The sequence below is a fragment of the Nomascus leucogenys genome, chromosome 17 (assembly GCF_006542625.1).
Source record: "Nomascus leucogenys isolate Asia chromosome 17, Asia_NLE_v1, whole genome shotgun sequence".
Taxonomy (NCBI): Eukaryota; Metazoa; Chordata; class Mammalia; order Primates; family Hylobatidae; genus Nomascus; species Nomascus leucogenys.
Window position 1 is genome coordinate 90779299 of NC_044397.1, and position 25068 is coordinate 90804366.

Genomic DNA, 25068 nt, shown 5'->3' on the forward strand with positions numbered 1-25068 from the left:
CCAGAGCCAGCCCCGGCTCCCACCACACCCAGGCCCTGGCCTGAGAGCTCCTACAGCCACTCCATCCTCCTGGAACATGGCCAAGAGCAGTAGCTCCCCTGCTTAGGAACCTTCTATGCCCCCTCCTGCCCCTGCTCCTGAGCTGGCCACCCATCCCCCCCTCACCGGGCTCTCCTCCTCCCTCAGTCCTCAGAGCCCCCCAGTCTCCCTGCCTCCATCCCAAGGGCTCCCAGGCCTGGCACCGCTCTGGGGGTTGGGCGTGGGGTGTCTGGCTGCCCGGCCATACCAGAAGTCCTTCCTGATGGCTTCTGCTCCTGACGCAGCTCATGCTGGGCCCCGAGCAGGCATGAGCACTCCATCAGGGCTTGAGTAGACCCGTCTCTTCAACCTCAAGACTCTGTTGGCTGAGCCCCTGCAGGGCACCCAGCACCCACATGGCAGGAAAGAGAAGTCTCACCTGCCCCTTCCCAGCTGGACATGTGGTCAGACTACATCTCCCAGCCTCCCTTGATGCAAGGTGTGGCCACGTGACTGGGTGCTGGCCAATGAGGTGTGGGCAGAAGTGGTGGGCCCTGCCCTCAGACATGGCCCCCTAAGCAGCCCATCAGTCCCTCTTCCCTCACCTACACAGCAGCACCCAGGGCGACCTTGGACATCACACATGCTGGCCTCGGTCCCCACATCCCTGCATCATCTCCATCTCCCACAACAAACGTTCACCTTCAAGTTTGGCTAAGCAAGGCTTAATATGGTGACTCCATCAGAAACGGGTCTTTCCTCATCCACACCTTCGGGTTCAGGCCACCCTCGCCAACTGCGACACACCCTGTCCTCAAGGCTGCACATCACCCTGGCACCTGCTCCCAGGACCCGCTGCCCTCCTGATCCCACAGGGCAGCGCTTCAAGGGCAGATCGGATGTCTCCTCAATCTGTGCCTCATCCGTGAACAAGGACGTGGAGCCAGGGCACAAGTCAAAGGGTTACTCCAGGCAAAGCTGCTGCATGAGGAACAGAACATCATAAACGCAGCCCCAGTCACAGTTATTGATAGCAAGGCTTACGATCAAAATGAATTTCTTACATGAGCAGCAGGTGAAGAGATGATAGGTCTTTCGCAGAAGCCTCATGCTGGAAACAGCCCAAATGTCCGACCACGGCAGAATGGAAAAAGTCGACTAAAGTCCAGCCGTACAGTGCAGAATTTCACAGCCGTGACAATGAGTGCGCTGCCACCACACACAACCAGATGAATCTTACACACACACCATTGAGCAGAAACGCGAGGAAATCAGCCCATTTGTAAGACCTTCCAATGCAGCCAACACACAGCCTCACTGCCCAGGCCACAGGCACACGCGGCCTGGCAAAGGGGAGAGGCAAGGGCGCCGCCAGCAGAGCCGGGAGGAAGCCGCCACCACAGCGTGCAGAGGGGGCTGGGAAAAGGAGGCACAGGTGGGGGCCATGTCCTGACATCAGGGTACACAGGGGACAGCCGGAGAGTCATTTGCTAACACATGCGTGCGCGTGCACACACACATACATATATATCTGGTACTTACATGCTTTATGTCCGTTTCTGTACCAAATCATGTTTCCTAGCAAGAAATGCCTACAAAAGGGAAGCCCCGGGACAGGCAGGGCTCTAGACACCCCAGGACTCCCCACCCCAGGGCTCCCACACTCCTTGCGCGACACATGCCCTGCGCTGCTGCCATGAGGGCCTCGAAGATGTGATAAAGGTCCCAAATCAGTTACCCTTAAGAAAGGGAGGTGGCTGGGCACGGTGACACACGTCTGTAATCCCAGCACTTTGGAAGGCCGAAGAGGGCAGATCACCTGAGGTCAGGAATTTGAGACCAGCCTGGCCAACATGGTGAAAACCCATCTCTCCTAAAAATACAAAAATCAGCCAAACGTGGCAGCGTGCACCTGTAATCTCAGCTACTCGCCAGGCTGAGGCAGGAGAATCACTTGAACCTGGGAGATGGAGGTTGCAGTGAGCCGACATTACACCACAGCACTCCAGCCTAGGCAACAGAGCAAGACTCCATCTCAAAAAAAAAAAAAAAAAAAAAGAAAGGGAGATGATCCTGGTGGGCCTGATATTCAAAGACAACAGCATGGAAAGGGGGGGAAGTGCCATTCTGCAGTGGAGACACTGGACATCCACACCCAAGCCGGGTGACCAGGACCAACATCAGCAGTGACGTCACGCTGATGGCTGCGCCTTTGACCCTTGGTAGGATGTGATGGGAGGGCCCTTCACCCCTGTGGTCTTCCTCCCTAAAACCCATCACCCCAGTCTAACCACAAGAAAAACATCAGACATGCTGATTAGGGGACATACAGATTAGGGGACGTTCTATAAACCCCCTGGCCAGCCCCCCTCAACACTGTCCAGGGCGTCAAACACACCGTAATAGCCCAGGGCCCTACGGAGATGGGACAACACCACGTGGGACCCGGATGGGTTCAGGGGACAGAAAAGACAATGGGGGAAGACAGAGGAAATCTGGAGTATGGATCTTAGTTGCTAACGCATCAGTGTGGGCCCATCAATGATCACAAGTGTACCACATTGATATAAAATGTTCATAACAGGGAACCCAATGGGGAACTCTCTGTGCTTACTACCTTCCCACTTTTTCAGTGAATCTAAAACAGGTTGAACAAAGATCTATTTAAAGAGAGAGAAAGGGGGAGAAGACTCACCAAAAAGTGGATGAAAAACACAAGCACAAGCCTGGGACGAATGAGAAGAGGGACCCACCCGACACTCGCCTGCTGTGGGGCGTCCTCCCGGCCCCATCACGGCCACCACCTCTGCTCGCCAAGAAACCAATTTCCCAAACCCATGGGCAACGGTGCCTGCTGTCCACACACGCAGCAGGGCAATCAACCATCCAAACACCAGAAGTCCCCAACTCAGCGGCACGGCTCCGGAGGAGAGCTTGGAGTGCGATTTTCACACAGCAAAAGGCAATACGAAAATTGCTCTGCAGTCCCCGAACAAACACCAAGTGTGTCTGTGTCTGTCCCTGCCAGCTCCCAGCAAGAGCCAGGAGCCAGCCTGCTGGGACAGATCCCACCGACAGGTACAGTGGGAGCCCCGGTGAGTGCCCCGATGTGCCCTGAGTTTCCCGGTCACCCTGGCCTAGAGATGTTCTCCCAGTCCTTGGGGACGCCATCATGAGACACAGCTGAGAGCCCTGCCTGTCCTGGGGGCACAATCAGGCTGTGATTGCTTAACGTGAGTGAGGTTGGCAGGAGGCTGATCAGGCCAGCGGGAGAGGCTGTGATTCCAACACCTGTGCCCCACACGCCAGGCGCAGAGATGCAATCCCAGCCTTGCTGTGGACGCCCCAATGTGAGGCTCAAAGGTCTCTGCAGCATCACAAGTTAATTTTTTGAACGCCAAAGCCAGCTTCTGGTGCTCAATTCACTCCCCAGTCTTGATAAGCAGGCCTGGGCCGATGGCGTCAGGCCGACAGAGTGGTCGTGACAAGAATGAGGCAGAGGGCTCGATGATGAGGGCCGGGGAGGGGACCAGGCCAGGGAAAACACAGTTGCCATCCATAGCTCCCATGTGCCGGCCCTCCTGGCTGCGGCCTGGACCACTTATCCAAGCACAGCACCAGCACCACACGCCATGCTCTAGGCCGCACGGCTGCAATGCCCTGCTGGCAGCTCGGCTCCTGCCCCGAGTTCTCACAGTTAAGTAAATAAAGTCCAGTTCTCAGGTGCCCAGCAGAATCCCAGGTCTCGTCTTCTGGGCATAGTCCCAGGGGGCCAAACTCCCTCCCAGACAGCCTATGTGACTAGAGACCACTCTCTCTCTCAGGGAACTGAGCATTACAGTTCACTGGATCTGAGCAGGTTCCAGGATATGGGACTTCCAGTTTTAAAACTGGGAAAGGGTTGGGCTCACACCTGCAATCCCAATACTTTGGGAGGCTGAGGCAGGAGCATCATTTGATCCCAGGGGTTCAAGACCAGCCCAGGCAACATGGGGAGACCCCGTCTCTACAAAAAATTTAAAAATTTGCCAGTTGTGGTGGCATGTGCCTGTGGTCCCAGCTACTTAGGAGGCTGAGGCGAGAGGATCACCTGAGCCCAAGAGGTTAAGGTTGCAGTGAGCTGTGATCACACCACTGCACTCCAGCCTGGATGACAGAGCAAGACTCCACCTAAAATAAAATAAATAAAGCTAGGAGAGCTGAGCTGGTCACTCAGACCCACTCACACACAGAAATAAAGAACCGCTGCACTGATTTTGTGGCCACAGTCACCATCAGAAGCAGAGGATTGGGACAGGTGACCACAGAAGAGCTTCCTCCCTGCCCACGGCCATGCTCCTCAAACAGGGAAGCTGGGCAGCAGGTGTGCCTGGCCACACAGCAACCCACATGGACCCAGGGCCAGTCAGCCGGGACGCTGGGCCCCTGGGCTGGTGCTGAGAGCTGCTGTGGGGTAGCGGCTGGCCTGGGCTGGTGCTGAGCACTGCTGGGGGGTAGTGGCTGGTCTGGGCTGGTGGTAACTACTACTCAGGCATAGCAGCTGGCCTGGGCACTGGGCCTGGGGGCCTCATTTGCTTGTGACAACAACTGTCTTCTCTCAAAAAGAGGTTCCTTCTGCAGAGAGGGGACACCCCCTCATCAAGAGCCTCCCCAGATAACCTCATGCAGGCTAGACGGCTGTCTCCACGAGGATACGGCTCCCAGGGACCATGGGCTGGGGTCACTGCAGCGGGTCTCAGTGAACCAGGGAGGAAATGCTGAGGCCTTGGAGGGCAGGAACCCAGGCCCTGAGCAAGCTGCCTCGGCTCCTGACACCTTATCATTTTCTAATGACCAGGGTCCCTCTGCCTCCCTACTGGATCTGATCTGCTCTCCGTGGGAGCTCTCTGTTCTAAGCCACTTCTTCCTTTTCTATTTCTGTCATCCTGGCTCAGTGTGTGTGGCTCGGAAGAGACCTGGCTGCGGTCCCCTGCCTGGGAGCAAGGCACGCATCGGGCTGCCCCCATCAGCCTGGTGGGTCTTCTCAGTCTGACCTCCCCGGGCTCCGCAGCGGTTCTGAGCTGCCAATGCAGCTCTGTTCCTAGGCACCCTGGCCAGGGTTGGGCCTCGGGTGGCAAGGAGAGGAAGGAGCAACTATCTCGCTCCTGCATCTTGTTCTGGTGACAGGGTGCAGTGTGGGGAAGCTGAGTTATTAAAACCAATCTGTGAAGCTGTCAGGCTCCAGGCAATCTCCATTTCAACCTAGTGCTCCGCTCAGGCAACGCCGCCCCTGTGGGGACAACCAATCTCTGCCGGAGCTGTCGCTGCGGCCACCCAACCTCTGGAGGCCCAGCCAGAGCAAGGCGGCTGGGAGGAATGCCCCAGGTCACTGAGAGGGGCTGTGCCTTAGGGTCAGTAGACTGGGACCCTGGGTCCCCACTGCTGGTGGGACCCCCCGGGCCCCGGGCTCAGAAGCTGGAAGTCCCAGTGGTTAGCTCGCCAGCAGCAGCAGTACAAACCCACACCAGGGTCCCCGGGCACCAGCGCGCTACCCCATGGGCCTTCAGGCTGCTGCCTGGGACGGGCTCGCCGGCTCCATCACTCGCCCACCAGACTCCTGGGTCCCACTCCGAGGGACAGGGCAGAGGCCATCGTGGGGCCCGACAGTGCCACCTGCAGCCAGGCTGAGGGAGCCCAAGAGGGAGGGAGGTGTCTGCCCCCAGGCAGGAGCTGTCAGCAGGAGACGGAACTGGGAGGCAAGTGGGCCAGGGAAGTCCTGAGGGGCAGTTAGGTGGGGAGCAGAGAGGTGAGGGAGCAGCCCTGCAGCCTCCACCCCAAGAACAGCCTGGCTTGGCCTGGGTGGGCGACAGACTCATCGGCCCCAGGCTCTACCTTCCACCCACCTGCGGCCACAAGGCAGGAAGCCCAGGCTGGTCCACTGCAGCCCTGGTACCCACCCCCACCCCGAAGCACGGTTCCTCGGTGCACACATGCGCCCATGCACACACGCACATGCACACACACCTCCAGGGACGCCCATGAAGCAAAAGACGGCTATGCCTGCTAGGACTCAAGTTTCCCTGGCAGCAAGAAGAAAAGATGCTGTGAAATTCCCATGAGAGAAAACGCCAGAGAGAAAACTCAAGGTGTAGCTGAATCAAAAGGGAAAATTCTCGGCTTGCAGCTCCTTAAAGGTCAAGGGAGGCTGGTGGAGTTTTCTGATAATCCCCTCTCCCCTGGCCTTCCCAGCAGCCCTCCCCGCAGCGCTCAGGAGGGTCTGGCTCATAGCAGCCCAGGATAGCCAAGAGCAACTGGGGGCTCCGCGCCCTTCACGGGAGCACAAGCTCCGAGACCGCCACCTCCCACACCTGCACCGGAGACTAAGAGTGTGTCCAAGGTAAACAGAGGCAGGAGAGGGTGGGCAGAGAGATCCCCTGAGGAAACAGCCAGAGATGAGACCGTGGGGGACCCGCATCCTGCCTAGCGCAATGGAGGATTTCCAGACTGCCACGGGTCATGGGCAGGTCAAGGTCGCAGTCAGGACAAGTGCTCCTTCGCCCCGCTGCTCTTGGGGGCTTCACCCGGGTGCAGGATGACCCCCCTTCTGACAAGCGGAGCTGCAGAGACCCTGGGGGACACCCCCTTCCCTAAGCCTGAGCAGAGGCCTCTGTGGCTGCCATGCACCTGCGCTGGCCCCGCAGCACTCCTCAGGAGGGCCTTCCTCTCGCCACCTTAGAGCCCGTGCAAGCAGCTGACCACGTCCCATCAGCTCATGACGTCCTTGGGAGTCCCTGAAGCCCCGGGAACATGCTGATCCCCCATCTGGCTTCCCTGCTGCAGTGAGAGCCAAAGCTTCTGCTCTTGGTGGCGGCCCACAGCCCACTGCAGACCCCCAACACTGCCCTGCAGGGTGTCTGACGGGTTGGGGGCAAAAGGGCACCCAAAGCCTCGGCCAGGCCCCAGCCCGGCACATGGGTGCGCAGGACTGAACAGTGGGCACTTTCCCGGGCGGTGTGGGCCAGGGCCCTCGAGGGGGGATGGCCACTCCACTCTCTTCTTTGGGGTGCACAGCACAACCCGAATGACCCAGAAGTGCCCTGGGACCAGCAACTCTCCCAGGGCTGGCCGAGACCCAGTGTCCTCCCACCCCGGCCTGGAACTCTCTTATAGGGGCCATGTGGCATGTGATGCCACTGGCGGCACTGTGCTCAGCCTCGTGGGGACGCCTGTGTTTAGTGCCTGGCCCGGGCGGCTCAGGAGGGTGGGCCCTGAAGGGGCTGCCACAAGTGCAGGTTGGGGAGGGGATGCCTGGAGGGGAACAGCCGCAGGACCGGCCTTGGAGGGTCAGCTCGGCTAAACCACCCCAACCCCAGGTTCCAGGAGAGTCTGTTTATTTATTTTTTATTTATTTTGAGACGGAGTCTCACTCTGTCGCCCAGGCTGGAATGCAGTGGTGTGATCTCCGCTCACTGCAAGCTCTGCCTCCTGGGTTGACACCATTCTCCGGCCTCAGCCTCCCGAGTAGCTGGGATTATAGGCACCTGCCACCACACCTGGCTAATTTTTTGTATTTTTAGTAGAGACGGGGTTTCACTGTGTTAGCCAGGATGGTCTCGATCTCCTGACCTCATGATCCACCTGCCTCGGCCTCCCAAAGTGCTGGGATTACAGGCGCAAACCACCGCGCCCAGCCCCAGGAGAGTCTTGATCTATGGCAAGGAGTGTGGCCTGGGACAGTGGCTTCTATGGGGCACAGCCTTCAGGACACCGACCCCAGGCCACCACCCCACCCAGGAAGACCCTGGAATACAGGGTCGAGTGGAAAGCTCGGACCCTCCCCACACCCACCTGCACTCCGGCCCCCCCGGCCTGGGTGACAGAAGGAGCTGCGGAAAGTCCGGGGTGGGGGAGTTGCAGGTGCTGGCTCTGGTTTCAATCCCCACTGCCAAAGAGATTTTGAGGCGCTCAGTCTCTTCAGATATTCTTAGCCCCACTGCCTGAGAGCACCACAGAAGCCAGCCTTTTGAAGCACGTTTCTGTCTGTTATTGACACCAGGCTGTTCACGTCACTTTGACACACAAATCAAGCTACCAAAGTAGCAACAGACCCAGAAAGCTTTAATAAAACGCTGTAAACCTGAGTACACTGACACTTTCTTTAAAATGCCACCAGAATACTCTGAAATGGTTGCATTTAAGCAGCTGCAGATGCAAGCGGAGCAGTGTAATTAGGGAGACAGACGGGGCGCAGCCTTGGTGATCTCTTGGCTGGGAGCCCTACCTACCCCAAGGGCCCGAGGAGGGGAGACGGGGGAAGCACCTCCCAGGGGCCTGAGCAGCTTCCTGAACCCCAGCCCAGGGACCAGAGGCCAGGCACTCTTTCCAGTTACCTTGTCCCCACCCCCCTGCAAGTTGGGAGGGCAGCCTGGAGGAGGAGTCAGCTCCCACAGCACACAGTGAGGATCCGAGAGGCTCCGGCAAGTCACTGAGCCTCTCTGTGCCAGGCCCCTGCTGGGAGCTGGGACACGGGGTGACCAGAACCCCTACCATCTGCTGGGGAGGACTGATGGCCCGTAGTAGACCTTGGCTAATGCTGGGGTCACCTGGTCTATGCCTGTTACAGGCATGGGGTGCCGTGGGAACATCTGGGGCCCCGCCTCAGCCCTGGTGAGAGAGCAGGGAAGGGGCCCTGCGTGCTAAGCAGGCTGAGCTGACTGTGGGGGCAAGTGGGGAGCTCTAGGGGGTTGGAGGGCATGCCCTGCAGCTCGAGCCCACCCTGTGGCTCCCCTCAGGCCCCTTATGCCAGGCCACACTCGGGCAGCATGAGGCCCCACCCCTGCCATCCCCACCCCTTCCTGGGCAGAAACCAAGACCCAAGGTCAGGGCGCTTCCAGAATTCCCTTCCCAGAGGAACTGCTGCCTACTCAACGCTGCCCCGCCCCGGCTGTCTCCCCTGAGCCACCTCCCACGACGGGTCGTGGGGAAGGGTAGACATAGGGGTGGCAGCTGGATGCCTGCGGCACCAGGCGAAGCAGACGAGGGGTGCAGTGAGGGGCAGTCGGGGAGAGGTGCGGGATGCCCTCAGAGGCTGCGTCCTGGATGAACCAGCTCAGGAAAGGCCCTCGGCTCCCGGCGCATCCCTGTCAGTCCCTCCGACGGCCTGTGGCCGGGCCCCACTGCCGCCTCCAGGGAGCCACTGTCCCCTCCCCCTGCAGAGGCCCCTCTGACCTAGCAGCAGGCACCCCCGGCCCTGGCATCTGACCCATAGCAGCCCCAGCCCCAGGGCCACCCCCAGCCCAGGCTCCCGAGACAGCCAGCAACTCCCGGGGCCCCTCACAGGAGACCGAGCTGCTGGCGCTGCGGTCCTTGGCACTGAAGTCCTCACGTCTGACTCACTGGCTGGTCCCCCACCTCCCACGTCCCCGACCCCCTGCTTCTGTCTGTCTGGGCCTCCTCGCCAGCTGCTCGCCACCTCCCGCCCCGCAGGGGCTCTCTGCACAGGGCAGACGGTCCCTATAGAGGCACAAACCCGGTCACACCATGGGTGTCCCACCGCCCACGCACCCCTGGGAGGCCACGCTTTGCCCCAAGTCACACAGGGTCCTCTACAGGGCCTTCCCCTTGGGCTCCACCTGCACAAGGGACGCAGGTGAGGATGCGCACAGCTCGCCCCTTCCTACTCATTATGCTTTTTTTTTTTTAACGAAGAGGTAGAGCATTCTCCCCCACTTACAACTCCAACCCAGGGAAGGGCCAGGCAAGGCGGAGCTCCCACGCCCTCCAGGCAGAGGCTCTGTCGTCCTCCAGCGCCATGACGGCCTGGGAAGATTCCAGGCGTGAGCGCGACCCCGGGAAGGGCAGGAGCGCCACCTAGTGGCCCTCGGAGGACAGCGCAGGGCGGCCCCACCGAGCACCCAGCAGGGTCCGCAGTCACAAGCAGAGCCCAGTGACACAGGGGCACACACACACATGCACACACACATGCATACTCACACACTCACGTGCGCACTCACGCGCGCGCACACGTGCACATTCACACACACCCCCACACGGCCTCGCTGCGGACGTGCACAGGGAGCCAGAAGAAGGTCCTGGAACTCAGCCCGCCACAGCAGCACCCACGCTGCACCCGGCACCTCCAGGGAAGGGGCGGGTCCACTGCACTCCACACGTGGCTGCAGCACCACGCCCTGCCCTCCTAACTGCAGGGCCTGGCCCAGACGTGCCAGGGCAGAGACTGCGAGGGAGCGGCTGCAGGGTCATCCTGGCCAGGCCCCTCCGGGCAGCATGGACAGTGTCCCTTCACCAGGAATCGTCTCCACTTGGCTGTGAGGCAGCACAGCCTGGGCAGCTCAGGAGGCTCAAGACCACGCTCCTGGCCATGGGGACACCTGGGGCTGCTCACAGCTCAACGGGGGGGCACTCTGGGGTGTAAAGCACAAGCTCTAGGGGCCTAGGAGCTTCGGCTCTGGGGGTGCACATCCCCCTCCCCAAAGCTGGTGGGTGACCCCAGGCGGTCCGGAAGATCTCCAGCCGTCATAGCCTCACCTGATGGGGCCCCTGCCACGGCGCCCAGCCACATACCTGGGATCCACCCCCTCCCGAGGGGCTCTCGGTCCGGCCGGCAGCAGGGTCAGTGCTGACACTCACCAGGACTTGGGCTCCCCGAAGTGCAGGTAGTTGATGCTGTACAGGTCCATGTCCTCGGTGTGCCAGGCAAAGGTGGTCTTCCACATGCCAAAGTACAGGTAGGGCGTGTTCACGCCCTCGATGATGGTGCCACACTCGCGCTCCACCATGTCCAGGATGGTCCGGAGGCTCCCGATGTTCCACTGGGCCACGTCCTGTGGGGCGGCAGAGCAGTGTCGGCAACCGCCCGGCCACCCCCAGAACCGGTGAGCCTCGGTGTGCAGGCTAATTCTCCCCAGAGGCCCAGGGGTCGCTGCCCAACCTCCCCCGCCCCAGTATCTGAGGCCCCCCCAGGGGCTGGTCACACCCTGCAGACCAGGGGCTGGTCTTACCCTGTGTGAGATTCTTGCCCAGGCTGGAGTGCAGTGGCAGGATCATAGCTCACTGCAGCCTCAACCTTCCAGGCTCAGGTGATCCTCCAGCCTCAGTCTCCTGAGTACGTGGGACTATAGGCGTGAGAAACCACACCTGGCTAATTTTTACATTTTTTTTGTAGAGATGAGGTCTCACTCTGTTGCCTAGGCTGGTCTCAAACTCCTGGGCTCAAGTGTCCCTCCCACTTTGGCCCCTCCAAGTGCTGGGGCTGCAGGCATGAGCCACCATACCCGGCCCAGACACCTTTTCTGAAGGGCTCACCACCAGCCTGGCCCTTCCAGGAAGGGCCCCATCGCACACGCCAGAGTGCACCAGGCAGGCAGGGCCTGCCAGATTCCACTGAGCTGCATGCTTCCTGCTGGGTGGAGGCCTGGTTGTGAAGTCTGCAGTTTGGGAGTGCATAATTAACACGCCTCTAAGTCAATGACACGGAAGGAGAAAAACAGTCACCACGTGGGGCTAACCCAGCGATGGTACCGGAGCCAAGTCCCAGTGACAGCCCTTCCACAGCTTCTGACCGAGGAGACGAAGACAGTTTTCAGAACCAGGCAAACAAGGATGGAATCCCCACCCGCCAGGCATATCTATTCTTAATGCCACAAGCAAACAAACCCCGTCCTGTCCTAAGAGCTCATAAAATACACATTAGTCACTGCAGTCCCCGGAGAGGCTCATGACCTGCTGAGAGGCCAAGAGGAGCCCAGACACACTCATGAACTTGAGCTCCTCTCACAGCCCGAATCCACCCCCCACCAGCTGTTCCTGCGCCAGCACGACCGGCCCTCAGACTTGGCAAGACCAGCGGTTCCTTTGCAAGGTGAGCCCTGGCAGGAGCCCAGGTGAGGAGAGGAGGTGAGGAGGGAGGCAGTGATGAGATCCCGATGGGGAGGAGGGAGGCCCCAGGGACAGGCTGAGCTGGGTGCAAATTCATCCTGGGACCAGAGCAAGTTGCTTCTCTGCTCTGGGCTCAGTTTCCCCCACGGTAAAAGTAGGCTAGTGCACAGGACAGGCGTAGCAAATACATGGCAAGGAAGCCCTGAAGCTTGCTCTGGCACCTGTGGCAGGTCGGCCTGCACTGGCACGGCCTGTGTGCGGCTGCAGAGTCCCTCCAGGGTCATCGCTACAGGCCAAGTGCAGGCAGTGCAGGCCAGCCAACCCAGAGGCTCTCATGCACTGGACTCTGAGGCTGAACTTTCACTTAAAAACTATCAGGCAGGATCCGTAAGAGAAAACAAGCCCCAGACAGAAAGAAAATACTTGCAAGTCACAACTGATAACCAAAATACACAGCAAACTCTCAAATTCAACCAGAAGAAAACAAACAGCATGGTTAAAAAACAGAAAAAGATGGCCAGGCGCGGTAGCTCATGCCTGTAATCCCAGCACTTTGGGAGGCCGAGGTGGGCGGATCACCCGAGGTCAGGAGCTTGAGACCAGCCTGGCCAACATGGCAAAACCTCGTCTCTACTAAAAATACAAAAATTAGGCCGGGCATCATGGCTCATGCCTGTAAATCCCAGCATTTTGGGAGGCCAAGGCAGGCAGATCACGAGGTCGAGAGATTGAGACCATTCTGGCCAACATGGTGAAACTCCATCTCTACTAAAAATTCAAAAATTAGCTGGGCGTGGTGGCGGGCACTGTAGTTCCAGCCTGGCGACAGAGCAAGCCTCCATCTCAAAACAACAACAACAACAAACTGGGCAAAAGACATGAAGAGCGCTCACCAAGGAAACACGCAGATGGCAAACAGGCATGCCAAGGGGCCCCGCCGCAAAGGCAGCCATCGGGGGAATGCAGATTGAAATGGCAATGAGACAGTGTGACACGCCTCCCAGAGTGGCCAGGACGCACAACACCGACAACTCCAGATGAGGGCGGGGAAGTGGGGCCCTGGGGAACGTTCATTCGCTGCTGCTGGGAGCACACAGTGGGACAGGCGGGCGGGAGGACAGTTTGGTGGCGTCTTACAAAACTAAACGTCCTCTCACCACGTGGTCCAGCAACTGTACTGTACTCCTTGGTATTTACCCAAAGGAGATGAAAACTTCTGCCCACACTGCCCAAACTTGGAAGGGTCCTTCAATAGGTGAATGAGCAGGCACACTATGGTGCACCCAGGCAATGGAGTATTATTCAGCGCTGAAAAGAAATGAGCTCTCAAGCCATGAAAAACGGAGCAAACTTGAATGCCTATTGCTTGGTCAAAGAAGCCAATGGGCAAAGACTACCGACTGTAGGATTCCAGCTCACGGCATTCTGGAAAAGGCTGAGCTATGGAGACAGTGAGACATCAGTGGTTGCCTGGGGAGCAGGAGAGGGATGGGGGAGCGGGAGAGGGATGGGGGAGAGGGAGGGATGACGAGGTGGAGCTCAGGGGATCATTAGGGTGGTGAGATGACTCCATGTGACACTGTAATCCCAGCTACTCGGGAGGCTGAGGCAGGAGAATCACTTGAACCCAGGAGGCAGAGGTTGCAATGAGCTGAGACTGCGCCACTGCACTGCAGCCTGGGCGACAGAGCAAGACTCTGTCTCAAAGACAAAGAAAGAAACACACAAGAAACGTTCACAGCAGCATTATTCACAACAGCCGGAAAGAGAACACAGCCCAAATGTCCGTCAGCAGATGAACGAATCAACACCACGTGGGATAAGGCGGACACCCCACTCCGATAAACACAGCATGGGATAAGGTGGACACCCCACTCTGATAAACACCACGCGGGATGAGGCAGACACCCCACTCCGATAAACACAGCATGGGATAAGGCGGACACCCCACTCCGATAAACACCACGCGGGATAAGGCGGACACCCCACTCCAATAAACACAGCATGGGATAAGGCGGACACCCCACTCTGATAAACACCACGCGGGATGAGGCAGACACCCCACTCCGATAAACACAGCATGGGATAAGGCGGACACCCCACTCCGATAAACACCACGCGGGATAAGGCGGACACCCCACTCCAATAAACACAGCATGGGATAAGGCGGACACCCCACTCCGATAAACACCACGCGGGATGAGGCGGACACCCCACTCTGATAAACACCACGTGGGATAAGGTGGACACCCCACTCCGATAAACACCACGCGGGATAAGGCGGACACCCCACTCCAATAAACACAGCATGGGATAAGGCGGACACCCCACTCGATAAACACCACGCGGGATGAGGCGACACCCCACTCCGATAAACACAGCATGGGATAAGGCGGACACCCCACTCCGATAAACACCACGCGGGATAAGGCGGACACCCCACTCCAATAAACACAGCATGGGATAAGGCGGACACCCCACTCCGATAAACACCACGCGGGATAAGGTGGACACCCCACTCCGATAAACACCACGCGGGATAAGGCGGACACCCCACTCCAATAAACACAGCATGGGATAAGGCGGACACCCCACTCCGATAAACACCACGCGGGATGAGGCGGACACCCCACTCGATAAACACCACGTGGGATAAGGGGACACCCACTCCGATAAACACCACGCGGGATGAGGCGGACACCCCACTCCGATAAACACAGCATGGGATAAGGCGGACACCCCACTCCGATAAACACCACGCGGGATAAGGCGACACCCCACTCCAATAAACACAGCATGGGATAAGGCGGACACCCCACTCCGATAAACACCACGCGGGATGAGGCGGACACCCCACTCGATAAACACCACGTGGGATAAGGGGACACCCCACTCCGATAAACACCACGCGGGATAAGGCGGACACCCCACTCCGATAAACACCATGGGATAAGGCGGACACCCCACTCCGATAAACACCACGCGGGATAAGGCGGACACCCCACTCCGATAAACACCACGTGGGATAAGGCGGACACCCCACTCCGATAAACACCACGCGGGATAAGGCGGACACCCCACTCCGATAAACACCACGTGGGATAAGGCGGACACCCCACTCCGATAAACACACGGGATAAGGGACACCCACCGATAAACACCACGCGGGATAAGGTGGACACCCCACTCCGATAAACACCAGCGGGATAAGGGGACACCCCACTCCGATAAACACCAGTGGGATAAGGCGGACACCCCACTCCGATAAACACCACGTGGGATAAGGCGGACACCCCACTCCAATAAACACAGCATGGGATAAGGCGGACACCCCACTCCGATAAACACCATGTGGGATAAGGCGGACACCCCACTCCGATAAACACAGCGCGGGATAAGGGGACCCCCACTCCGATAAACACAGCGCGGGATAAGGCGGACCCCCACTCCGATAAACACAGCGTGGATAAGGCGGACACCCCACTCGATAAACACAGCGGGATAAGGCGGACACCCCACTCCGATAAACACCATGTGGGATAAGGCGGACACCCCACTCCGATAAACACAGCATGGGATAAGGCGGACACCCCACTCCGATAAACACAGCATGGGATAAGGCGGACACCCCACTCCGATAAACACAGCGTGGGATAAGGCGGACACCCACTCCGATAAACACAGGCGGACACCCCACTCCGATAAACACCACGCGGGATAAGGCGGACACCCCACTCCGATAAACACCACGCGGGATAAGGCGGACACCCCACTCCAAAAATCCAAAACCCAAAAAGCTCCAAGGTCCAAAATTTTCTGAGTACCGATACGACACCACAAGTGAAAACTTTCACAGCTGACCTCATGTGACCGGTCACAGTTAAGACACAGTCAAAACTTCGCTTTGTGCACAAAATTATTAAAAACTTTGTATAAAGTTATCTTCAAGCTACGTGTGTAAAGTATACATGAAATACAGATGAATTTTGTGTTTAGACTTGAATCTGTGAAACTGCAGGTCCCGGTGTTGGCGGTGGGGCCGGGTGGGAGCTGGCTGCACTGTGGGTGGAGTGCTCATGCCTCCTGAATGGTTTAGCACCATCCCCGTGGTGCTGTTCTCACGGCAGTGACTTCTCGCTAAACCTGGCTGTGGAAAAGCCTATGGCACCTCCACCTCACTCTCTCCTGCTCCTGCCATGTAAGATGGATCAGCTCCTCCCTCACCTTTGCCATGACTCTAAGTTTCCTGAGGCCTCCCCAGCCATGTCTCTTGTAGAGCCTGCAAAAACGTGAACCAATTAAACCTTTTCTTTATTCACTACCCAGTCTCAGGTGTTTGTTTCTTTCTTTCTTTTTTTTTTTTTTCTTGTAACGTAGTCTCATTCTTGCCCAGGATGCAGGGCAGTGGCGTGATCTCAGCTCACTGCAACCTCCACCTCCCGGGTTCAAGCGATTCTCCTGCCTCAGCCTCCTGAGTAGCTGGGATTACAGGCACATGCCACCATGCCCGGCTAAGTTTTGTATTTTCAGTAGAGACAGGTTTTGCCATGTTGGCCAAGCTGGTCTTGAACTCCTGACCTCAAGTGATCCACCCACCTCAGTCTCCCAAAGTGCTGGGATTCAGGCGTGAGTCACCACGCCCAGCCTCAGGTATTTCTTTATAGCAGTGCAAGAACAGACTAATCCAGACTTAGGACCCATCTCCAAGATACCTCAGTATGTATATGCAAATATTAAAAAAAAAATCCCAAATTCGAAATACTCTGGTCTCATGTTTGCTTCTGGCAGGGCCGGAAGCAAAGCTGGCTTATGCCTGGCTCCATGTCGGGGGCGTCTCCGTCAGGTTCTCCAGGGTGGGCTCACTTCCAGCCTGAACAGAATCCTCCGTGTGATAAACCGGAGCCCTCGGCTCAGAGAGCAAACCCAGTCCCCTGCGGGCCACAGCGCAGACAAGGTCCACTAAGCAGGGCAGAGCCAAGGCTGGCCACGGCCTCAGGGCAGTCACAGCTTCCTGCTGCTGTTCCACACACACCCACCACGCAGGCCCACTTGCAGGCCCACTTCCGGCGTCCAGCAGGGCCTGGGGGACCTTATGCCTGAGGCCGGGACTCGGGATGCCCGCCAGCTGCCCTCATGGACAGCCCGGGCTGTGTGGACAAGGGGACGCTCCAGCAGACCAGGCTCCGGATGGGAGATGGGATCCCCTCACCCCAGTGTCTCCAGGCCCTGAGCCCAAGTCAGGACTGGGTTGGAGCCGAATCCAGCAGGTGGCCTGGCGGGCTGAGGACTCGAGGCTCCACAGTGCCAGGAAGACGAGCGGCAGGGACTGGAAAAGCACACATGTTTGTAACACGCTGTGGGTGGGCTGCTGAGGCCAGCGGTGGGGCCAGGGTGAGCTCAGGGTGGGGGCTGCGGGGTGTGGCAGGAGGGACCCTGCAAAAATCAGAGAAAGCCTGGCTTCCTCTTTCATCACCACAGGACGAGGCCTGCAGCCAGAGCCTGGGCGAGGGGGTTAACCTTGCCTGCCTGGAAGCTTCATCTGCCAAGGCAGAGTCCCATTCAGGGCCCTCCCACCACCACCCACCAGGAAGCTGGTCCCTGTTCTTCCCCGGAGCCTCGTACTTACGTCATCGTACAAAGAGCCGCTGATGTCAGCCCCGTAGATCGGGGAGACAAAGGTGAGGTTCTTCCAGTATTTGCGTTCAAGGTCGTCAAAGTCCTGGTGCCGCGGGGTACAGTACCTGGTGAACAAACACCCCAAAACCAGCTCAGGGTGAGGCCTGGGTGCTACGCAGCCCACCCTCAGCCACCTGGAACCCAGGGCACCCACGGAAGAGGCGGGAAGGGCTCTGCTCCGACTGCCCGCTGCCCCGCCTAGGGTACCACGCTACCTGCTTCCAGGTGGGACAGCGCACTTCCACGGGCGAGCAGTGGCCCAAACCCACGTACCCCTCCTCAGTTATCCTGGCCCGGGGCACCCACATCAGAACACACGCCATGGGGAATGGGCAGGGGACAGAGGCCCTGGGAGGCTCTTGTCATCCCTGTGTGGCAAAGACTGAGCTCAGACGACAGACTAGGGGGCTGGGAAGGCCGGGTGAGCAGGACAGACCAGGCTCTGCTCTGGTGCCAGAGCCACAAGGCACGTGAACCTCAGAGAGCAAAAGGGTGGAGGCCACAGACAGAGAGGAGGGCACAGCGACGGGATGGGCCTGCGCAGCGCGGAGGCTGCGTGGCTGTGCCTGTTGAACCAGGGAGCAGTACTTGGAATGCTGCCAGTACACGCAGGTGCCATGTGTACCTGGGTATGTGCCCATAGGTGTGCCCACATGGCTGTGCCTGTGTACCTGTGTATGAGCCTGTGTGTGCCCGTGTCCAGTGCACGTGCCCATGTATACCCACACGTGCCTGTGTAGAAACGTGCGTGTGCCGTGTGTGCCTGGGTATGGACGTGCATGTGCCCTGTGTACCCATGTGTGTCCACATGTGCCCTAGTGTGTACCTGTGTCTGTGCCCTCCTGTGTGCCTGTGCATGTGCCCGTGTGGAGCCAGGGAGCCCTCTCTGAGGAAGGGCCACAAGCCCAGGTGTCAGAGGAGGGTGTGGAGGATGTGCTCCCAGGCAGGGGACCAGGGCACCGCCCGACATGCACTGGGAAGCCCTGGGAAGCTGAGATGAGGGCGGTGTGGGTCAGCCCAGGCCGGGAGAGGGTCCAGATCCACCCTGGGGGCAGGGATTGCCACAGCCCATGCGGGGCACACAGAGCAGGCCGGCCATGCTGTGGGGGCTGTGTGTACTGCACCTTCTCTGCCCCCAGGGCCCCCATGAGCAGGTGTGCCCCCGGGGGCGGGGGTCAGGTCCGCCCTGCCCGCCCCGCGTACTTCTCGCTGTTGGCCAGGCGGCGGTACTCGCCCACTGTCATAGCCTTCTTCTGGATGTTGTACTGCGTGAAGAGGCCTGACTGGCCTGTCACCACCTGCTGGATGGGCGCCGGGATCACCACGTCGTCGATGTCGTCATACGTCTGCCGCGGCTTCCACTCCTTCGGGGGGATGATCTGCAAGACCAAGATGGGAGTCAGCGGCGCCCTCGGAGCCTCAGGGCAGGGCCAGAGAGCAGACTGTGCCGCCGGATCTGCACCTCGGGACACCCCCCAGGGGCACCAGGAACCCCCCGTTTGCCTTATCAAGCTCCCCAGGAGACTCTGCAGCCAACAAGGGCCTCACTTGCTAGGGCAGAGCCATCCTCCAGGCCTGGGGAGCTGGGTACAGCACCCCCCCAGCACCAGGGCCAACCCTGACACGTGAGTGCGGGATTAGACTCAGCAAACATCGGTGGGACTGGGCGTGTGTGTGTTCCGGCATCTCAAGGCTCAGAGACTCGTATTTTGAGGCATTTGTTGTTGTTGTTGTTGTTGAGACAGGGTCTTGCTCTGTCACTCAAGCTGGAGTGCAGCGGCACAATCATAGCTTACTGCAGCCTCCAACTCCTGGACTCAAGCGATCCTCCCACCTCAGCCTCCCGAGTAGCAGGGACCACAGACTTGCACCACCATGCCCAGCTAATTTTTTTTTTAAATTTTAATTTTCTCTAGGGATGGAGTCTCATTTTGTTGCACAGGCTGGTCTCCAACTCCTGGCCTCAAGTGATCCTCCCGTCTCAGCCTCCCAAAGTGCCAGGATTGTAGATGTGAGCCACTGCGCCCTGGCAAGGCATTTTTTTAAAACGGGAATCTTCACTCTTGGTCATAAGCGCTGCAGCTCACCATGCCCTCTGGCAGCAGGAAATGAGAACTGCACCCACTGGCCACCAAGAGCCCACCAGGGGCCACATGCACCTGGAGAACAGGGGTTGGAGCCCAGACACTCGCTCCAGTGGCTCCACTTGGCTGAGACCCACTATGGGGCAACCCAAGTTCTGGGAGCTAGGAAACACTGGGAAACAGATCCGGCCCCCATGGGCCTCCACCCCGCCTGGAGTGGGCCAACAGGAAGTGCAGGCGCAGGGAGGGTGACAGCACCACATAGGACAGGGGCCGTGGGGCAGGACAGGAGCTGTGCGGAGCGTGCTGGGTGGGAGGAACGGCAGAGCTCCCATCTGACTGCTGAAGAAACTGAGGCACACAGCGATCCCCAACACAGCCCAGGGCACCCTGGGGCGAGCGGGCAGACTATGGCCCAGGACCTCTAGCCTGGCGGCCGCGTGGACTTCCACCCCAGAGAGGTCCCGGGCCACCTCAGACACTGGAACATGTGGAGAAAACAGCAGAGGAAAACAAGGACCAGCACCTGTCAGAGGCAGCACTGCAGCCGGAACCCGGTGCCTTCACCCCGTCCAGGAGCTGAGGGACCAGGGCTATCCGGAGTACACACCTCACCCTGAGTTCCTGGCCTTGTCCCAGCCTCATGTTCCCTCCTCTGGTGGGAGTGAGCCTATGGGCCGAGAAGACCAGATTCCAGACTGCTGGCAGGCACTATGGGCCTTCTGGGCGCCAGGCACCCTTCTGTGCAGGCCCTCCCAGCCACTCTGGGGCTGCCACACCCAGTCCTGGGGTGGGCACTGCAGGCCCCACACCTCCTTCCAGGAGTCGACCAGGCCATCCACCGCACAGGGAGAAGGAACTAACCCACCCGCTTCAGCTCATCTGCCAGGAATCTGGGAAGCTGCCCCTCCGTGCTCCGGGCCACCAAGGGAAGAGCTGTGTGTTGATGCCCGCGTCGCTGGCAGCTTCCAGAATGGCTGAAATCCATTTACTGTCCCCAAGGACCCAGCGATCACATCAGTGAAGAAACTGTTTTGCTTGGCAATGAAAACACTTATCCTCCAGGTGCCTGTTAACGACAGGAAGGTGCTGCCACCGTGGCCGGCATGCGCAGGTTTCTTTAGCAAAAGCAGTAACAGCAGCAGCAGCAGCCGCAGTGAGCAGGTGGCTCTCAACTGAGGGGGGGTCTTGTCCCCCGGGGGACACCTGGCCACGTCTGGGGACATCTGTGGCTTTCACGACTGGGGGTGCTCCTGGCATGAGGTAGATGGAGGCCAAGGAAGCTGCTCAGCACCCTGCAATGCCCAGGATGGCGCCACCCCGGAGAACGATGCGGCCCCAAGTCCACAGTGCCAAGAGAAGAGAAACATGAATTTAGAGTTAAACCGAGACAAGGCCAGTCCCAAGGAAAGGACAATCCACGTTAGCACCGGCTCTTTCTAGAGACTCTCCATGTCCACTGTGGCCACAGTGCAACAGGCGCCTGGGGCACCTGTCCCTGGCACAGGCTGTGTGATGGCAGGGTGCTGGGGCAGCTGCGGGGCTGCCGTTCTCTTAGATTTCAGGCGAGCAGCTGAAGAGTCAGTGAGACACTAAGACATTCAGGAGTGGAAAGGCGAGAAACAGAAACAAAAGGGCCTGTGTCCCAGACACGAGCTGTTCCTGCAGAGAACTGAGTGGCATGGTCAGAGACTCCACAGGCCAGCGCTGCTCTGAATCACACAGGCACTGTCCCCCCTCTCCAGGAAGCCCCAGTCTGCTTCTGCAGGAGGGTTCCATGAACCCGGCCCGGCTCCAAATCCACGCCAAAGCCACCGGCCGAGGGGAAGCCGTGAATTGGCCTCTTCAGGGCTATTAGAGGAAACTCGCCCATGATCCTAGTCTGCTAAATGAACACCACCACTTCGCTCCCGACTCCTCTGCTCTCCAAAGAGCCTCGGGCTACTCTGCTCATCTGTCCCCGCCACGGCAGGCACCGTGTAGTAAAGACATCTGGGAGCCACGCAGGAGGCTCCAAACACCCCCGCGGCGTCTGCGCCGCACACGCGGAGCCACACTCTAGGTGACACAGCCCAGGCAGGTGCTGACAGGCAGCGTGAACGAGGGCCACTTCCAGCTGGGCTCAAACCCGAAGGCTCTGGGAAAATCCCGCAGGGTGGAAGAGGACAGAAGTGACATCCCACATTCTGCCGAGATGCGAATCCAGAAGGAGGGCTCCAGGCGGGGAGGGTTGAAAAGGAGGCACTGAAAGCTGCTCGGGACATTCCTACTGCCACACTCGGGTCTTCCAGGCCTCGGGCGGCCCCTGAAAGTGCCTCACATGGGGCTCCTGGGGGGCCAGATTCAGCTGAGGCCAGGAAGGCGACCGGCCACATGCCAACAGTGAGAGGCAGATGCCAGCGGGCGGTACAGCTGAGGGCAGCCAGGGCCTCCCCTGCTGGCACCCGCCTGGGAGGCAGCTGGTGGGGGTAGAGGGGCACCAGAAGCTCCCACCCCTCCCAACAGGACCCCCGACGGGGCCTTCCAGGGCTCCTGTCACCTCAGTGCTTCCCAAGTGGCCGGGGACACCCCGTGTGGAGGCCCCAGCAACTCCAGTGGAGGGCTCCCTGTACCCAGGGCACCACCAGCTCCAGGGCCCTCTCAGGGCTGTGCCCGAAGCTCCCACCCCCACCCAGCTCCGTGGGGCCTGTGGATCTCTGCTGGGGGCTGGGGGGTGTATAACCAAACACAGTTTTGATGGAACCAGGAAACCCCCAGCCCGCCCCCCACACACATATACATGCACGCACATACACAGTGGTCAAGGCAGGCAGACCAGGGTGAGAGGGGGACCCCGACACCCCCACAGCTCGCTCAGAACCAGCAGGGCACTGTGCTCCTTCTCCAAAGAGGCTGGCTGCCCCGAGCCAAGGGCCCCCCATTTGGAAGACGCAGGGCTGCCCAGGGCCAGAGCAGATGCTTCCCCGAGCCCATCTGTCCCCACAGAGCTGCAGAAGGGGGTGTGGGTGTGCCACATGCGGGTGCCAACGTGACTCTGCAGCTGCCAAGCTCTCTGGGCTGTGTGAGAGCTGCCTCCCCGCCCCCCCAGTCTCCTGTGCGCGCACACACACACACAGTCACACAGACACACGCACGCACGGCCCCTCCACAGCATGGGACTCGGACAGCCCCCTACTGCCCAGCCCCCTCCATGGGTTTGAGAAAGGATTCTCCGCGCTGGTGCAAGGAAAAGCAGCATGGGAGCTGCCGCTGGAGAGGTGTGGGAAGGAACATGCAGAATGCAAGGCAGGGAAACCACACACCCCACACTGGCCTAAGACGTTGGTGCCGAGAATCTCAGGGGGCTGCAGAAGCCTGAAGCAGCGACATGAGGGCTCAAAGAGACGGCAGCCAAGGAGGCAGAGAGGGAGGGACGAAGCGGAGGTGCCGGCACGGGAGAGGACAGGCCACTCGGGAACGCAGGCTGCACCCAAGGCTGCCACGTGGAGGGCAGAGAGAGCCGGAAACACCGGGGCATGGAGCCGGGTGGGAGGTGAGGGATGAGGAAGAAGTGACGGGGCGGGCATTTAAAGGTGCCACGGAAGAGCGCAGGGCGGTCTGAGATGCTGATTCCCCTCAACTTCCTGACATCAGGATGCCTTGGATCCCAAGCCAGAAAGGGCTGCTGCATCCTGGGAAATGTAGAAGTAGGTCAAGGGCAGGAGACAGAGGCAGATGCGATGCCAGGATAAAGGGAAGCCACGCCTGTCCCACCTGCCCTACGGGCACCAGGGAGAGGAGGAAGAGGAGGACCTGGGCCTTTCCTGGGATAGCAGCCTGTGGCCTAGAGGGCCAGAGAAGACGGTCTGCGATCAGACAGGAGGACCAAAGCCTTTTAAAGACAGAACTGAAGCCAGGACAGCAGCAGCCCCCACCGTTCTGACCCGGACACAGATGTGCTGTCATTCCCACTTTGTCATGGTGTGTTACAGGCAAAAATCCAGCTTGGTGGCGCACACCTGTGGTCCCAGCTACTCGGGAAGCTGAGGCTGGAGGATTGCTTGAGCCCAGGAGGTCAAGGCTGCAGTGAGCCGTGATCGCACCACTGCACCCCAGCACCCCAGCCTGGGTGACAGAGCCAGACCCCATCTCAAAACAGAGAAAACATCCATCTTGGAGGGGAAGACAAGACGGTGTGAGACTGCTTCCCTCACTCTACAGCTCGGAGACGAAGAGATCACAATGCGAGTCTGACACCGAAGGATCACTAGCAGAGAGATGAAGGCTAATGACAAAATCCACCAAAACCAGGGAGTGGAGGGAGGGGCAGGGCAGAGGAGGCCAGGAGAGGCAGGAGGCCTCAGGGCTCAGCAAACTGCAGCCCTCTGGCCAAATCAGCCCCTTCCTGCTTCTGTATAGCCTTTGAGCTAAGAAGGCTTTTGTTTGTTTGTTTTCATTTTTAAGTGGTTGGGGGAAAATAAAACAGAAGATGATTTCAGGACATGTGAAAACAATATGCGTTTGCCCTCCAGCATCCAGGAATAATGTTGCATTGGCACAGGGCTGTGCACTTTCATTCACACGGGGTCTGGTTGCTCTTTCTGGCTCACAGAGCCTAGGCATTCACTCTCTGGCCGTGTGTAGAGAGTGCTCGCCGACCCCCGGCCTAACTGAGGAAGAACAGCGATAGTCAAACAGCAGGCAACTGGAAGAACCCAAGATGCAAAGATGATTCATCTTCCAAACTGAGGGATGAGCACTATTCAAACAGGCTCACATCCGAACACAGAGACTCACGGACCACGGCAGCCACCTTCAGAGCTGTGAAACGTGCAGCACGAACTTTTAAGTTTGTTTTGTTTTGTGAGACAGAATCTTCCTCTGTCGTCCAGGCTGGAGTGCAGTGTCGCAATTTCAGCTCACTGCAGCCTCAACCTCCCTGGCTCAAGTGATCCTCCTGCCTCAGCCTCCCAAGTAGCTGGGACCACAGACATGTACCAACACCACACCTGGCTCATTTTTGTATTTTTAGTAGAGATGGGGTCTCACTGTGTTGGCCAGGTTGGTCTTGAACTCCTGGCCTCAAGCAATCCTCCCGCCTCAGCCTCCCAAAATGCTGGGATTATAGGCTTGAGCCACCATGCCCAGCCGAGCAGCATGGTACTGTACATACTCAGCACGCGGGGTTCAGGGGTCTGCTGTGTGTATTCACGTACACACACACACAATCACACATGCACGATATGCCAGGAGAGAGAGAGAGAACCAATAACAGTGCTGCTTCCAGGGAGAGGGTGGGGGGCTGGGTCGGGACAGGGAGGAGGCTCCTGGTCACTATCTACCTGCGCTGTCGCACTGTTTGAGTTTTCCTGACCCAGCCACTCTGCCATCTCAAAAAGATTGTTTTTGGTTTGGTCTGATTTGGTTTTTGAGA

The 25068-nt window shown here is 58.9% G+C and overlaps 1 protein-coding gene across 1 annotated transcript in view; it reads right to left on the reverse strand.

Moving 5' to 3' along the window:
• KDM4B (lysine demethylase 4B) overlaps window positions 1-25068 on the reverse strand; it is a 177050-nt gene that overhangs the window by 87865 nt on the left and 64117 nt on the right. Inside the window, 3 exon segments of the mRNA XM_030796980.1 lie at window positions 10648-10841; window positions 17522-17636; window positions 18775-18950. Coding sequence (XP_030652840.1) covers window positions 10648-10841; window positions 17522-17636; window positions 18775-18950 — 485 coding nt within the window.